We start from the raw sequence: 17,250 nt of genomic DNA on the forward strand, positions 1-17,250 counted from the left end.
TTATTCAGAAATCTGAAAACATATTAAAAAGAGCTTCGTTCTCAAATCCCAATGCTTACCTCTAAGTGATCAACTTGATAAGCTTATGTGTGGTTCCAAGGCTTCCTTAAGTGACTACACATGAGCAGACACTATTTCTGTCTCTTTCTTATGCGTCTGGCTCATTATGCGTACGAGCCTTCCGGGTCTGTATACACAGAGCTTCTTCACTTTTTTTAATAGATAAACCCACAAAGTACATTGTTGTGTAATCAAGCTACTGTTGATGGACCTGCTCCAAACTGTGCTATTATGACTCGTGTTAATGTGGATGGCCTTGTGTGCCTGTTACTTCAGACATGTGCAGGTACAGATTTAAGATAAATTGCCAGGGTTCCAGGATTCGGCATTGTGAAGTTCTGCCAATTTGCCCTCTCAAGGATTTTTGCCAATTTATAGTCTTTCAAACAAAGTAAAAGTTAAATTTAACACTTGCTTCCACCTACCCAAACCTAGATGGAAAATAATTCATTTGATAAGAATATGGGGAAAAATTTAGAAGCTATGCTACCATTCACATATTTCATATTTATGAAATCAAATTCTTCTCAGAAGTCCTGAGTCCTTAAACAACCATCAGGAAGAATGCTAGCAGAAGTTGTCACGGATGTTACGTTTGTGTGTTCAGTTATTTGAGTTGACATAAAACACAATACTGAGCACAACTCAGCAGCTCACATCAGGAGACAGAAAGCATGGGTACTTTCTGTCATGAATTAAACAGTGTCCTCCAAAATTCACACACAGGAGCCCCAATCCCAAGGTCACTTGATTTAAGATGGGGGCACAAGGGATAACTAAGGTTAATAAGGCCACAGGATGAAGCCCTGATGAACATGAATGAGGTGACAGGGACCACACGAGGGCGGCTGGAGGTGGCCGGAGGAGGCCACAGGAGAAGCAGACCTGCACCTCAACTGGACTCCAGCTGGACCCCAGCCTTCTGCAAGGAGATGAGCTTCTCTGTATCTGCCCCAAGCTCATGTGTGTCATCACAGAAGCAGAGAATGCTCCCTCGAACTCAAAAGATGTGCTTCTGGGAACTGACCCTAAAGAACAAAAGCCACCTCTCAAGTGTGACTACAGCCTCTTTATAGACACAGGCTGACCACTGTGTATACAGGTGTCAGTCAATTAATTATAGCTCACAAATTAGGAATGCCATCCACCCACAAGTTATTGCTGTGAATACTATAGTCAAAAGGCAGAGAGCCTGCCAAATAACGCTTTGTATTATAAAAGTAGATCAGTTAGGGCTGGGGTCGGAGAACCTGGCTAGCGTGTGCAAGGCCAAGGCTTTGATACCCAGCACCACAAAAGAGAAAGCTAAAAGACAGAACTCGCTTTCAAAAAGTGGATTAGCTAAGGAACAAGAAAACATTCAGGAGACAGACAGGGGTGAGGCTGCACAACCAGACACCTAAAAACAGTGAATGCAAGTGTTACACACATCTGACGACAAGCCAAAACACAACATAAATCGCACACAGCTAATTGTACATCACGTGGATAAAGACTGGAAAAAGAAAACTCAAATCAACGTGCTTGGTCAGTGGCGTATGCAGAAGATGCATCGATTCTCTTTCACATCTCTGAAATGATATTTCAGTTGACAGCAAACTGTCAATTATTTATGTATATACAGATACAGGTGGATGCAATAAAAAGAAATCCAGAATAATAGACAAACTATTTGCATGCATATCTCTAGAAAAGGAACTATAGAAATTTACCTGTATACATTTTTATATTTTTTGTATGTATGCCTTTAATTTTATACTAGTGAAGGTATTTTAATACCCAAACAATAATAAAAAGGACTTTTTTAAAAAAATTGATTCCTTAAGAAAACAAACAATTTTATTTGTACACCTAATTGATAACATCACAGAAAGACATTCAATTCAAGAAACTTTTTTTTTAATTTATTTTTTAGTTGTAGTTGGACACAATACCTTTATTTTACTTATTTATTTTTATGTAGTGCTGAGGATCAAACCCAGGGTCTCACAACACATGCTAGGTGAGTGCTCTACTGCTGAGCCACAGCACCAGCCCAATCCAAGAAACTTTTGAAAACAACATTCTGATTATATCGGTATTGTATCTGTGTGATTATGTATGTGTGTGGTTTTTTGGTTTTTTTGGGGGGTGCTGGGAGCTTGAACCTCAAGGTGCTTAACCACTGTGCTACATCCCCAGCCCTTTTTATTTTTTTTTATTTTGAGATAGGGTGTGGCTAAGTTGCTAAGGCTGGCCTCAAACTTGCAATCCTCCTGCTCAGACTCCCAAGCTGCTGGGATTACGGGCAGATGTCACCATGCCCAGCCTGACTACATATTTTTGATGAAAGTTAGTCTAAAGACAAAATTATTATTTTAAAAAATTGTAGATTTTATATAGCAACTTTATTGCTAGAGTGGCATTGGAATAGTTTATGCTGAAACTTTATGTATACAAAGAGCAAACAAACAAATATTTTGATATTGCAGAGAGCCAGGTTCTCAGCTGGGAGAACACACAAAGATGGAACAGGAAAAGAGGGAAACACCCCGCGGGGTTGGGCCGGAAATGGCAACAGTAGGTAGGCAGACAAGACAGACAGACAGATCTCTGCTTTCCTCTCTGCCACCGAAAGTGACAGCAGCCAGGAGGAAGGCCCCTCCAGCAGGGCCGCCTTGAGGGCACCCAGGGCTGGGGAGGGAGAGAACAAGGCGAGCCTGGAACCTGCTATTGTCCCAGGGAGAAGGAGGTGACGGGACAGTTAGCCAAGGGCCAGAGTAAAGGGGCCCTGACTGGCCACACATGGGACCATCGAAGCATTCAAAAGAAACGAAGTAATAAGTCCCAGCGCAATTAATTTTAAAAGTAATAGTAAAAAAATTTTAAAAAGAAATCCATGGGTGACACAAAAAGAATCCAAGTGATCCTAAAACAGTGGGAGGTAAAGGAAGCTCTTCTTCACCAAAGCACGCAACCAATACCGATGAGGAATGATCAGAAACCAGCATGTCGTAACCCTCAGCAAAAGAAATCCCTCAACTGGAATCATCAGGGATGCTGAAATCACCAGGTGGAATTCTACCTGACGGTGAGAATGGGATATTCATAGGGCCTCCGAGTACCATGGGGTAGGGGCTGGGGGGGCTGGGGCAGCACGGGCTCAATCCCTGCAAGGAGGGAGGAAGGAAGGCGGGGTGGAGGGTGCGGGGAGAGGAAGGATAGGAGGGAAGGAGGAGGAAGGAAGGGAGGAGGAGGGGAGGGAGGAGGAATGAAAGGAGAGGAGGAAGGGAAGGAGAGGAGGAAGGGAAGGAGGGAGGAAGGGAAGGAGGGGAAGAAGGAAGGGAAGGAGGGAGGAGGAGGTGGGGAAGGAGGGAGGAGGAGGAAGGGAAGGAAAAGGTAGGGAGGGAGGAGGAACTGAAGGAGGAGGTAGGGAGGGAGGAAGAAGGGAGGGAGAGAGAAGAAAAGGGAGGAGGAAGAGGAGGAGGAGGAGGAGGAGGAAGAGGAGGAGGAAGAGGAGGAGGAAGAGGAGGAGGAAGGGAGGGAGGGTGGAAGAAGGGAGGAGGAGGGAGGAGGTAGGGAGGGAGAGAGGAGGAAAGGGAGGAGGAGGAGGAGGAAAGGGAGGTGGAGGAGGAGGAGGAAGAGGAGGAGGAAGGGAGGGAGGGTGGAAGAAGGGAGGAGGAGGGAGGAGGTAGGGAGGGAGAGAGGAGGAAAGGGAGGAGGAGGAGGAGGAGGAAGAGGAGGAGGAGGGAAGGTGGAAGAAGGGAGGAGGAGGGAGGGAGGGAGAGAGGAGGAAAGGGAGGAGGAGGAAGAGGAGGAGGAAGAGGAGGAGGTGGAAGAGGAGGAGGAGGAAGAAGAGGAGGAGGAGGAAGAGGAGGAGGAGGAGGAAGGGAGGGTGGGTGGAAGAAGGGAGGAGGAGGGAGGAGGGAGGAGGTAGGGAGAGAGAGAGGAGGAAAGGGAGGAGGAAGAGGAGGAGGAAGAGGAGGAGAAGGAGGAAGGGAGAGAGGGTGGAAGAAGGGAGGAGGAGGGAGGAGGGAGGAGGTAGGGAGGGAGAGAGGAGGAAAGGGAGGTGGAGGAAGAGGAGGAGGAGGGAGGGTGGAGGAAGGGAGGAGGAGGTAGGGAGGGAAGGTAAGGCACCACAGGTAGAGATCTGTAGGTCACTAAGAGGAGAAACTGCCACTTTATGAGGTAGGAGGGTGACAGGCGTGTCCTTCGACAAGTGATCAGACTTCGAGTGACCTGTACCAGGGCTAACTGGCCGCACCTGCCTCCTGACAGGACACAATGCTGCCTCCTTTCCAAAAAGGTCCAACCCGAATTCTGCCATGGGAAAACCAAACAGATCTCAAGTACAGCCTGGACTGCAAGATACTGGCCTCTCAGGCCGTCTGTCTATGACGACGTCAGGAAGGCCTTAAGGAGACCTGGAAAGATGGAGAGGGAACTACCAGACTCAGCATGGCGACCCCCCACATCAGTGCTGACCCTGTCTGGCCCAGGGCAGCGAAGCCTGCAGAAGGGCATGCTAAACCTGGACTGGCTTGAGCAGCACCAACTTGGCAAATCAAATGCCCCATCACAAACCCGCTTTGCCAGTGGTCCCAGGGGAGGGGGCCCGCCGTACCTTTGACGGGTTGATCACAATGTTCCTGGCCGAGCCGTGCTCATCCCCAGTGAAGGCTGGCTGGTTGCTGAAGCCTTGCTTTACATTCACAGCAGTCAGTTCATCCTACAGAGAGAAGGTGCAAGTTAAGCAGGAGGAAGGAGAGCTGGACCTAACCCAGTCGCAAACGCGAGTTTGCTGCCCTCTGCGAGAAGGAAGGGTGGGAAGGACGTGGGACATCAACCAGAGTGCAGTTGCTGATATGCAAAAGCCAGGGCACAGGGGTAGAGAGCAAAAGCCACTCTGGCACTTGCCATTGCCTGTCAACGCCAGGCTACACACACAGGTGCTCCTCATCTCAGTCTCCTAACTTTTCCGCAAGTCTGAAATTTTTTTAACTTCTAAATTACAAAGAAAAAAAAAATGAGCAACCCCCCTCCCACACACACCAAAACAAAATCATTTGTTGTTGTTGTTGCTTTGTATACCAGGGATTGAACTCAGAGGCACTCGACCACTGAGCCACATCCCCAGCCCTATTTTGTATTTTGTTTAGAGACAGGGTCTCACTGAGTTGCTAAGCACCTCACCATTACTGAGACTGCTCTCCTCTTTGCAATCCTCCTGTGTCAGCCTCTTGAGCTGCTGGCATCCCAGGTGTGCCAGTGGTAGGGCACAAAATCCTTTTTGACCTGCAATGGCACTAGAGAACCTGGAGCTTGACTCACTCCCTCTCGAGCCCCCCTTCTGTGTGAAGCCTGGCTCACCCAGCCTACCCAAGACCCCATGAAGGTTCCTGGGCCCATGCTGTATGACTAGAACCTACCCACAGCACAACCACGGTCAGAGGGAGGCTCAGAGCTCAGCAAAGTTCTTTAAAACATTTGGCTCACTTGCTCCTTGCCAACTCTGAGGGAGACCGCAAGCATGCGTCCTCATGCCCATTTCACAGATGCACAAAGCGAGGCTCAAAAAGGTACAGAAACCGGGCAGAGGCAGTCCTGATGCACTCTTTCTAAAAGCCAGACTAGCAAGACAAATTTCCTGCCACCATGCCACCAAGGAACAAATGCCATGTGAAAATGTGGTCTAAAAATACAGAGCCACAACTCCTACGCTCCTCAAAAAGATCTCCTACTGGGTGGCCACAGGAAAAGCTCCAAGGTCACATCATGTCAAAAATAGCCTAAGCTTGGACTGGGCTGGGGCTCAGTGGCAGAGCGCTTGCCTCACACATATGAGGTACTGGGTTTGGTCCTCAGCACACATAAAAATAAATAAATAAAATAAAGGTATTGTGTCCATCTGCAACTAAAAAAACAATTAAAAATAACAGCCCAAGCCTTAAAAAAATAAAAAATAAATAGGCCCTCCTTGCCCGCCCAGGTTATCTGAGTTAGGGAACTACGGCAGTCTCCAAGACATGGACCAGAGAGAACAAGTGAGAAACTGGAGGACACAGAGCAACCTTCTGTCCCCTTCTCTGGAGCCAAGAAATGTGGTCATACCAGGCGCAGTGGCACACACCTGTAATCCCAGTGGCTAGGGAGGCCGAGGCAGGAAGATCCCGAGTTCAAAGCCAGCCTCAGCAACTTAGTAAGGCTCTAAGCAACTCAGAGACACCTTGTCTCTAAGTAGGGCTGGAGATGTGGCTCAGTGGTAGGGTGCCACTGAGTTCAATCCTCAGTATCACCCACATCCCTCCCCCAAAATAAAGCAATGGTGCAGCATCAGTCGGGGCAACAGGTGCACAGAACCCAAAACGTAGCTCACTCCACCTAATTGGGCCAGAGTGGAATTAGAAGAGCCACTGGTCAAACCGCTGCTGTGGTTAGATGGGAAGCTGAGGGATGCAACAGGTCAGGAGGCTGATGTATCTGAACAGCCTCAGAGGGTGGCTTTGGCTAGGAGTGGAGGCCTCTGGCAGCACCCCTGCAGCCTGCCTTAACTGGTGTGCTCCCGAACATGGGTGGGCTTTCAAAAGACCCCTATGAGACATGCAGCTCCAGGGCAATCCAGCCAGGCAGAAAGGTCACAGAAGTCATGATCCACCCAGAAGATGAACAGCCCACCTGCATCCTGAGTCCTCAGGTGGTGATGTGAAAAACGAGGACAAAACTACGTGATGCACATTTTTAAGTCAAAAAGATTCCAGCCAACTTGAATAACCAAACTCGCTAAGGACATTTCCGTGGTCTCGGAGTCGGAGAGAGCAAGTGTACATACAAAAAGGATCATGACCTCAGGAGAAAACTGAAGGCGCCTGTGTCTTCCACCTTCTAGCAGGCACTGCAAGAAAGGGCAGCTGAGAATCAGCCTCTGTCTTTACTGGAACCACGTCTGGGCTTCGTCAAGAGGCAAGGCACAGGGCTTTCAGGACGAGTTCCATCCTCTTGGTGCCATTTCATAGTTGAATTCTAAATAGACCCTAGGCTCAGTTAACCGCTACTGTATTTGCTAAGCCCTTGAGGTCAGGTTTCCGCAGAAACTAAGGAGTTAAAAGCCAAGAACGTCACGATCAAAATGTGCCCCCTGATGGCCTACTCCCTAAAATTTCTGCCAAGACTGAACACTGATGGCAAAAATCCAAACACTGAGTTAAGATTCAAATTCCAGAGTTTACTATTGTTGTTTAAACAAATGTTTCTCAAACTTCAAGAATGCATCAACAGACCCCTTTTAAAGGAAAAGCACTGTCTCCAACCTGAAGGCATCTGTGGATTCCGGTTTGAGAAACTGGCTAAGGCGTAGATACTTGATGTCGTTAGGTAGCTTTAAGAGACTCAGAACAAAAGGCAACCTGTGTTACATGAATTCAAGCAACAAACTTTTATGACACTACTCTGCAGGCCTTTGCCAAGTCTAATTAGGCAAAAATAGAAGAGACAGAGTCCAGATTTCAGAACAGCATGCCTCTAAAACCCCCAAGCCAGAATCTGTAAAGGACACAAATAGCTTCCTCTTGCACCAGCCTTGAACTTCTTCAAAGATTTTTCAAAATAAAAGAGTAACAACCACCAAAATTCCTATAATGCCTTTCCTTACAGTCTTGACCTTGTTCCATTGTACCTCATGGACAGTTCTTAGAACCACAGCTGCTCCTTTGCCCATCTTCAAAGGTGAGACAGCCAAGACCCCAGGGACCTGGTGCTCACAGCGTCAGTGAGGATCCAGGGCTGGGTCTGCACTCAGGGCATCAGCCAGCAGAGCTGAACCTCTTCCAGAAAAAGGACTCCTCAATAAAGGCTGACGTGTCCCTCGTTGTACAACATGGAGAAGAGAAGAAAAAAACTATTCTACTAACTGTTGAGTAAGAGGCAACCATGTATTCAGAGACAGTCTTAAATGAATTTTTCATTAACAGCATCTAGGGCAAGAAAGAAAAAAGTATTATGTGTGTGTTTAAGACCAAATATTTTCTCAGCAAAGAAACAAGAAGCTTAAAACAGCGACTCCAACAGCCCCTGTGGCCCAGGGTAACACCACCCGACAGTGAGCTACCCAGAGCCTTGGAAAGGTGCACAACTGACTTGGGCCCAAGGCAACCTGAACAGGGAGAAGGGAAGAGTCCCCCCCACAACTGGCCTGCCTTGCCATTGATGCAACTGAAATCCAAGCCTTAAAGCAATTCTAGGGAGACAGTCACTCAGGCAGAAATAGAAGCAAAAGCCTAAAAAAGAGCCCACGTTAATGTGGAATGCCAGTGGTCACTTCACGTCTCCACGTCCCATACTGATAGGAAGAGCAGGGCTGTGGGTGAACCCCACAAACATCCAGAAATCTCCTGTGTTAGCCTTGAACTTCAGAGAATAAGTTTATTTTTTGGATCACTTTCAAAGCAATCTTTTAATTTCAATAATACATTTCATTAGGAAAGTGAAAACGTTTGGATGCCAATTTGGAAGCTGCTGAAGCTCTTTCAGGCTCAAGAAACAAAAACAGTTCAGTGTGGCAGGACTTCTGATGACCATCTGAAAAGCAGGTCATAAACGGCTCACCCACACACACCCTCCACCCAACCACAGAACATGGGCGAAAACTCCCGATTTTCTCAGTCACCTAGTAGTCTAACAAGCTAACTAATGAATATTCAATAACTTAGAACTGTCCATCAGCCACACAATGACACAGAAGTGGAGAAATATCCCTCTAATGTGCTGGCCAGGCAGGCAGGGTTAATGCCCATCTTACCCAGAACAAACACAAATTTCTTATAAACAATTTTATAATTACTTTTCCTAACTTTGTCCATCCCTCTTCCAAAACAGCCTTCTCTCAACCCCAAAGACTATAGAACCCTATTTATTTGTTATTTTTATTTTTTGGATATGCATGTTTTTAATTGGTCATTCCTAATCTGAGAGAACCAAGTTAGCCTGATGGACATTTTTTTTTTGATGTTTTCATTGGTACATTTAGTCATACATAACAATGGGGTCATTTTGACATGATCAAAGAGGCATGGAATCCGATTTGTTCCATTCCAGGCCTTCAGTACTTCCCCCTCCTTCCTTCTCCCTCCCCTGTCCCCTGTCCTCTATTCTATCTTAGACCCCAGGTTGGAAGACGGAGTAAGACATGGATCGCCCTCACCAATACACCTAGTGGTCCTTAGGTAACAGCAGACACGAGACCCAGGAGATAAGAGAACACTCTTTCATCCCCTCCTCTTGTCACTAACGAACCCAGCCCTGCATCTCTCAAGACATGTCTAACATTTATTCCTCCTTCTAAAATGCGACAGTGGCTCTCTAAATGTGGCCACTGTCACAGCAGGGCCTGGTCACTGTTCCCCACTCATCCTGCCCTCTATGCAGCCTACCTCCTGCCAGGTGCTGAGACACTATTTCCCTTTCTGCACTTCCCTACCCAAAAGCCTCAGGCGGCTTCCCACACTCCCCCAGGAGCTAAAGCAGCATGACTCTCCAGACCCTAAGTAACAACTCTCAACTGTTTTCCAACTAATTCTGGCCCCAAATCAGAACAGAAGCACTGGGACCAGCATCCGAAGCCTCCAGCAATCAAGCTCCACATGCTGGTCTTGCTTCTAAGCGTCAGAGTCACATGGAGCTGGGTTTGAATGCAGCCCTCACCCAGGACGGGGGCCACAGGAGCCAACCTCTCTGCACCTGCCTGGCTTTGTTGAAAAGGAGACGAGAATAACTCACAGGGCTGGGGTTACATAAGATAAATGTGCAGTTCAGCACAGTGCCTGGCCCATTATTAAGTGCCCTATAAATGGTGGCTACTGTGATTATAGCCGTTTTCTATTTTTACATTTTAACTTTCACTTAGTCTATTGACTATTCCACGCCATTCCACGCATCCCGTCTTTTCAGCCCCTGAGTCTCACCTTGTGCCATTTCCACCCCTGGAGCATAACCATGACTTCGTCTGTGGTTTTCAAACCACAGCTCAGGCCTCCCTTCAAACAGCAGGTAATTCAATACAGCACTGTACCAGGTGTTGGAGACCCCACAGCAAGCAGAATTGAAGTATGATGCAGTGCCCAGGAGAAGAGCCGCCCATTCGGAGGGCAAAGACCACCAATGCCCATCCGGGCAGTCAGACAGGTGTCCCCAAGAAAGAGCTCTGAGTGGGCTCTGATTGCAGAGCAACTAACACAGGAGAGTCCATGTCATGGAAGGCTCCAGCAGTTAGAATAGAGAGAGGCAAAATTAGTTCTAAGGAGACTGAAGAATTTGGGATGCTACTGTGATTCCCAGAGCAGCCATCAAAAACAAGTAGTAGTTTAACTAAACTCTCAATAAGCAAATTAAAATTATAGAGTACAATAATCCAAAGAAAGCAGAAAAGGAAACCCCAAAAACAAATAGTAAAATGGTACCAATCCCAACCACATCAATCATCACATTAAATGCTGCTCAAATGTCACGGACTAAGATTCCAACTAAAAGGCAAGGTGGCAATTCCTGTAATCACAGCTACTTGGGAAGCTGAAACAGGAGATCACAAGTTCAAATCCAGCCTGGGCAACTCAGCAAGACCTTGTCCCAAAATAAAAAATAAAAAAAGCTGGGGATGTACCTCCACAGGGGAGCGCTTTCCCAGAACATGCGAGGCCCCGGATTCAATCCCCAATACTGTCAAAAAAAAAAAAAAAAAAAAGAAAGAAAAAGAAATTGTCAGATACATTTTTTAAAAAGGCAAAATCCAACTACATGCTGAACTTTAAGTGTACTTAAACAGATAAATTAGCCAGACACCGTGGCACACATCTGCAATCCCAGTGACTCAGGAAGTTGAGGCAGAAGGACTGCAAGTTCAAAGCCAGCCTTAGCAACTTAGCAAGGTACTAAGCAACTCAGCAAGACCCTGACTCTAAAGAAAACATAAAAAAGGCTGGGGATATGGCTCAGTGGTAAAGCAGCCCTGGGTTCAATCCCTGGTACCAAAAAATAGAGAAAGACACAGATTGACAGTAAAGGGATGGGGAAGATATGTCCCATCCAAACAACGAACACAGTCTGGAGCAGCTCTGGACAGCAGCTATGTGCACACCTTTAAGTCCTGAGTGAAGGGGTGCTCAAGTCATTGAACCCCGCAATACACTGGGCTTTACCTCCACTCAGAGAAGGAGTGGGCGACACCTGATGGGATTGGATTACACCCACTTGTTTGTTGTAACCCTACCCTATGCCCTTTTTTGAATAGAATATTCAATGGAACAGCCTCCCCCAATAAAACCGTTGGAGGCATGCTCTCTCTTTCTTGCCTGCCTTGCCTCCTTGGTGGGAGCTAGGTCAGAGGGGCCATCACAGAACCCAAAGAAAAAGGTATTTCTCTGTGTGTGATTATTTCACATCAGCCCAGTTCTCCTGGATTGACCCTGGCTGGCTTAGTCATGTGTTGTGACAGAATACAAGAGGACTGAGGTAGCTATATCAATATCAGATAAAGCAGTCTTCGAGAGGAGGATTATCAGAGATAGAGGGGATCCTCATCACAATAAAAAGGTCACTGCCAGGCACGATAACAATTCTTGCTAACGAATCCCTGGCAAAAAGACAGAGGAAAGGCTTGTATAAAGTCCACTGGGCTTTTGGAAAAATCAAAGAAAGGCTACTGTCCAGAATGAGCCTGAAGCAGGAAGAGGAGGAGCTACACAGGGTCCTGTGGGCCATGTGAAGGACACAGTCTTTACCACAGCAACAGCACAGGTATTATGCAAGGAGACAAAGTCACCCAACTTGACGAGGTCTTCAGCACAGACAACTAGAAGCCTCTGAGGAAGCAGGGCACGGCCTCCGACTCAGCCTCCAGAAAGCAACCAGCCCAGGACATGCAAAGCACCTGGGGAGGGCCTTGCAGACACACACTAGTGGGAAGAACTGAGTCCCCAGAAAGATCCATCAAGAGTCCTGACCCCTATACCTGTGAGCAAGCCTTACCTAGAAGAAGAGTGTTTGCAGTCGAAATCAGGTCAAGATGGGGTCAGACCCAGCTAGGGTGCATCCATCTAGTATGGCTGACGTCCTTATGAGAGGAGGGACAGACAGTAGCATGAAGACAAGGCTGAGACTGGAGTTAAATAGCCACATGCCATAACCAGACCACCAGAGGAGGCACAGAGGACCTCCCCGGGAGGGGGACCAGGGCCTGCCAACCCACTAGTCTCAAGCTTCTAGTCCCCACACCTGTGAAAGCACATCCCCACCAATCTCCCCATCCTGTCTGGGGAGCCTGGGTTCAGCAGACCCAGGAAACCAACCAGACATACAGGAAAAGGGACACTTCATTCTAACCCTCAGGGCAACACTGCCCCTAAAATAAATATCCAGGTCATCTAGCAGCAGCGCAGAGACCATTACTGTGTCACAAGAAGTGACAAAAAAGGGTCTAAGGATTTTCTGGAGAGAAGGGGGAACTCGACTCAGGAGCAGTGGCATCCATGCACAGGTGAGGGAACGTGCAAGACCTTGTCCCAAAATAAAAAATGTACGTGCGCCAGTCGGAGGTACAGACGGGTTTCTTTAGGAAGTAGACCCACATTCAAGGGAGAAACCTCGAGAGGGAGAAACCCCTTTCGGGGTTGCTGGCTCTTCTTTTAAAAACACCTGTAGAGGGGTGGGTGCTGTGGGTGCCATGAACAGGGGCTGAGCACGCAGAGCACAGACCCTTAGCCATGACCAATGAAGGTGAGGCGCAGGTGGGTCTCACCTTCACTGGGCAAGGAATCACAGCTCTGGGAGTGGGCGTCACCCAGTGGGCCTGGGCCACACCCCCTGAAACCCAACCCCTTGCCTCAGAAAAGAGGGTTTTTTTTTTTTTCTTTTTCTTAAATTTTATTTTTTGGTCTACCAGAATAATTTATTTTATGTATCTTTTCTTTATTGAAGTATGAAGATAAATGTAAAATAATGCAGTTCATGGTATAAAATTACAGTATCATTGGAGATATATACAACCAGAAATGTATGTTTTTATTTTTCAAAAGTAACACGATTCTTCTTTTAAAATATAGAATTTAACAGATCAGTAACTATATAGCAACTTCTCTGTGTGGGGTCGGGCTCCAAATTCCTCAATAGGACACCCATAGCGCAAGAGTTAACAACTAGAATCAACAAATGGGACTTACTCAAACTAAAAAGTTTTTTTTCAGCAAAAGAAACAATAAGAGAGGTAAACAGGGAGCCTACATCCTGGGAACAAATCTTTACTCCACACACTTCAGATAGAGCCCTAATATCCAGAGTATACAAAGAACTCAAAAAATTAGACAATAAGATAACGAATAACCCAATCAACAAATGGGCCAAGGACATGAACAGACACTTCTCAGAGGAGGACATACAATCAATCAATAAGTACATGAAAAAATGCTCACCATCGCTAGCAGTCAGAGAAATGCAAATCAAAACCACCCTAAGATACCATCTCACTCCAGTAAGATTGGCAGCCACTATGAAGTCCAACAACAACAAGTGCTGGAGAGGATGCGGGAAAAGGGTACACTTGTTCATTGTTGGTGGGACTGCAAATTGGTGCAGCCAATTTGGAAAGCAGTATGGAGATTTCTTGGAAAGCTGGGAATGGAACCACCATTTGACCCAGCTATTCCCCTTCTTGGTCTATTCCCTAAAGACCTAATAAGAGCATGCTACAGGGACACTGCTACATCGATGTTCATAGCAGCACAATTCACGATAGCAAGATTGTGGAACCAACCTAGATGCCCTTCAATAGATAAATGGATAAAAAAAATGTGGCATTTATACACAATGGAGAAAAGAGGGTTTCAGGAGTGCTCTCTCTCTGCCTGCCTCTCTGGCCTTCTCTGTGGGAGCTGAGGAGGAGGAGCTGTCGCTGAACCCTAAAAAAGGTATTTCCTATCTCTGTGTGGCTATTTAGTAGCCAGCCCAATTCACCTGGAGTGACCCTGACAGATTGAGTCCCCGGTCATGGCAGGTGGGTATGGGAAGACATCAGTCTGGTGACCTAAAGACGGGTTCTGGTGGGGTGGTCCCTCTCAAGATTTTCAGGCTGAGCTGGTCTTTAGAAACTGAGCAGCAGGTAGCTCTGAAAAGTCCTCTAAATTATAGGTTTCTTAAAAGGGCATCTCTCTCTTTAGTTAATGCATTCATTGGGGGTTTAATTAACAGTGCCCAGGCAGAGTTACAAATTTCCCAGGAACCTGGGAGCTCTAGGCCTAGGAAAACAGAGACAGCTTCTGGAGCGACAGGCCTGGAAATCACAGGCAACTTCTGACTTAAGACCTTATTTTCCTTCCCTTCGCCTCCTTTCTGCCTGGGTTTCCAGGTTCTTCCATCCTACCTCCACTGCACTCCACATCAGAGGAGAAAAACTACATCACCAAGCAGTGCGAGCAGACACCCCGGCCGGGCACCGCAGCAACAACACCTGCCCTCCACCTCCAGTGGCTACGCCTAGCGGGTCTTGGGTGCATCTGAGGGAGTCTTTAAAAGGCATTCTGCAGCCAAGATATCTGCAGAATGAGAAGGATGCCAGCCTCCTCAGGAGGACAAAAGGCAGGGCCAAACCGACTTGGGGGCAGCAGGGCTCCCCTAAGAGGCCAGCTGGTCCCTACCCCATCCCTGCCAACGGCTCTGACACCAGGCCACACGTGCACAGAGGCCACACCTGAGTCAGCTCTCAACCTCCACCACCCATCCACCACGATGCTGCTGCTCAACCCCTCCACACCCTGCCTGCAGCATCCCAGGCTAACAGTGGGGACCCCGTACGAAACCAGAGGACGCAAGCTCAACACAACACAATAAGAGATGTCCTCACAGCGACCTGCGGCAGGCAAAAGGGAAAATAATAGTCATGGTACCGAGAGCAGCACTCTATGCCCATCCTCCTGACAGTCACGTGCCCGGGCAGAATGGGAAACAGGCTGAGTGGGCAGAAGGGCAGGGTGGGCAGGCAGCCACGCCAGAGCCAGGCCCAAGAGGGCCTGATGTGCTGCTCTGCAAGACAGAGGGTTCCAGAAGGGCACAGCCTGCTCTGGACCAGCCCAGCCTAGAGTGCAGGGGCTTCTGTGAGATGGAGACCAGCCCCCTACTCCACATGCCCATGGCAACAACAGGGGAGAAGGGCACATGCTGCAGCGTCACTGGCACATGCCAACCACTTTAAAAAAAGGACTGTGGCGTGGCTGGAATGCGGTCTTCTGTACAGCCAGCACAGAGAGCAGCAACCTGCACACACTGGGCACTCGGAACCCTTCCAGGGTGGCAACACAGGCCCACCAGGACTGTTGGGCACACCTGGGAGCGCTGCGTCCTGTGTCCTAGTCAGAGGTGGCCCCACCAGGCTGGCTGTTCCTCTAGGCCACTTTCAGACAGGAGATCTTTGTCTCAGTGATAGCTAAGTGTGGCCTATTTATCCTACATTCCATGCCCATCTAGATGACTCCATCCATTAGTTCATATTCAGACCCCACTCGATGCTCGTCCTCGGCCCATACCAAGCACCTGGATTTGGCTCTCAGGTACATCCCAGAAGAACACCAGAACTTTCAGACCTCACATTCATATAGCAGAACAAGGAAGTGAAGTGTCTGCTGGCCCTGCCCAGGACACTAACTAGGGCAGCCCACCACTAGGTTTGCCACCACAGCACCTCCACACTGCAATCTCACCAGGTGAATTCTACCTGCAAATGACGCCCCACCCAGCACCTCAAGCCAGTATGCAAGGGGACCTGAATGAGGAGAGGAAGGAACACGAGCCCACTTCCACTCCCCTCAACCTGGCTCCTCCCACTTACCCCTCAGCCTGCCTCCCCCTACTTACCCCTCACCTGCGTCCTCCAACTTACCCCTCACCTGCTTCCTCCTACTTACCCCTCAGCCTGCCTCCTCCTAATTAACACTCACCTGCCTCCTCCTACTTACCCCTCACCTGCCTCCTCCTACTTACCCCACAGCCTGCCTCCTCCTACTTACCCCTCAGCCTGCCTCCTCCTACATACCCCCCAGCCTAGCTCCTCCTACTTACCCCCCAGCCTGCCTCCTCACACTTACCCCTCACCTGCCTCCTCCCACTTACCCCTCAGCCTGCCTCCTCCCACTTACCCCTCAGCCTGCCTCCTCCCACTTACCCCTCAGCCTGGCTCCCCCTACTTACCCCTCAGCCTGCCTCCCCCTACTTACCCCTCAGCCTGCCTCCCCCTACTTACCCCTCAGCCTGCCTCCCCCTACTTACCCCTCAGCCTGCCTCCTCCCACTTACCCCTCAGCCTGCCTCCTCCTCTTTACCCTTCTTCCCTTTCCACACCTGCAGCCCTGCTCCACGGGGAGCTGTGAGGGAAAGGCTGAGGACAGTTTCTCCTTCTGCTGTTGCTGGTAGAGGTTCTGTTCGCGTTTTAGCTCGGCTGCTCAGAAGCAGAGGTATATGCTAAATTTGAGTCAAGGAGACCATTTCCCCAGCAGCCCCAGGGCCACTAGCTAAACAGCCTCCCTGTGGGCACCTCTAGACCTCCACCCTTCTTATTTCCAGGAGGCCCCTCACTGCCTCGCCGACCGCACTCCAGCAAACTTCCTGGCAACTCTGGCCATGAATAGCCACCCAAGCAGCCACACAGAGGCCAGAAGCAAGTACTAAGGGCAGCTTCTAAGCATGGACAAGGGGTAAACCAGGGCTCCAGAGGCCTCCCCATACTAAGGCCATCAGGTGGACTGGTGGATGCCAACCAAGGGGCACGGGAAGGCAGAGTCTGAATGTCCACGACTCCTCTGAGACTCTGTGATGATTCAAATGCCTGCCTGTCACTAAACTGGGCACAGCAGTGTGTGACTGGGTCCTCAAGCAACAGGACGTGCCATTCTCGCTCAGCAGTGCCCCGAGAACACGGCCCTCTTCACCCTCCTCTCTTCCTACACTTTCTTGGGCAAATCTGTCATCACTGCCAATGCCTCTCAGGTCCTATTTAAAGACCCGATCAGTGGGGCTCTTTTCCTTCATGCTTTGGTGACTGAAGCCTCCTCCCTCGCAGCCTCCTGGACTCCACTGTCCCCCCACGCTGGATTTATTAGGCATGAGCTAGTGTGACAAATCTAACAGAGGAGTCACGTGCTCACCACCGCCCCCAAGGCCCAGCCTGCCAGCTCCATGAGGC

At 48.7% G+C, this 17,250-nt stretch overlaps 1 protein-coding gene across 1 annotated transcript in view; it reads right to left on the minus strand.

Annotated features, from left to right (window-relative positions):
• Positions 1-17,250, minus strand: part of MED12L (mediator complex subunit 12L) — a 265,350-nt gene that overhangs the window by 233,543 nt on the left and 14,557 nt on the right. Inside the window, exon 3 of the mRNA XM_081302589.1 lies at positions 4,664-4,768. Coding sequence (XP_081158715.1) covers positions 4,664-4,768 — 105 coding nt within the window. The remainder of the gene's footprint in view (positions 1-4,663; positions 4,769-17,250) is intronic.

The sequence above is a fragment of the Spermophilus citellus genome (genome assembly GCF_964194105.1).
Source record: "Spermophilus citellus genome assembly, chromosome: 7".
NCBI lineage: Eukaryota > Metazoa > Chordata > Mammalia > Rodentia > Sciuridae > Spermophilus > Spermophilus citellus.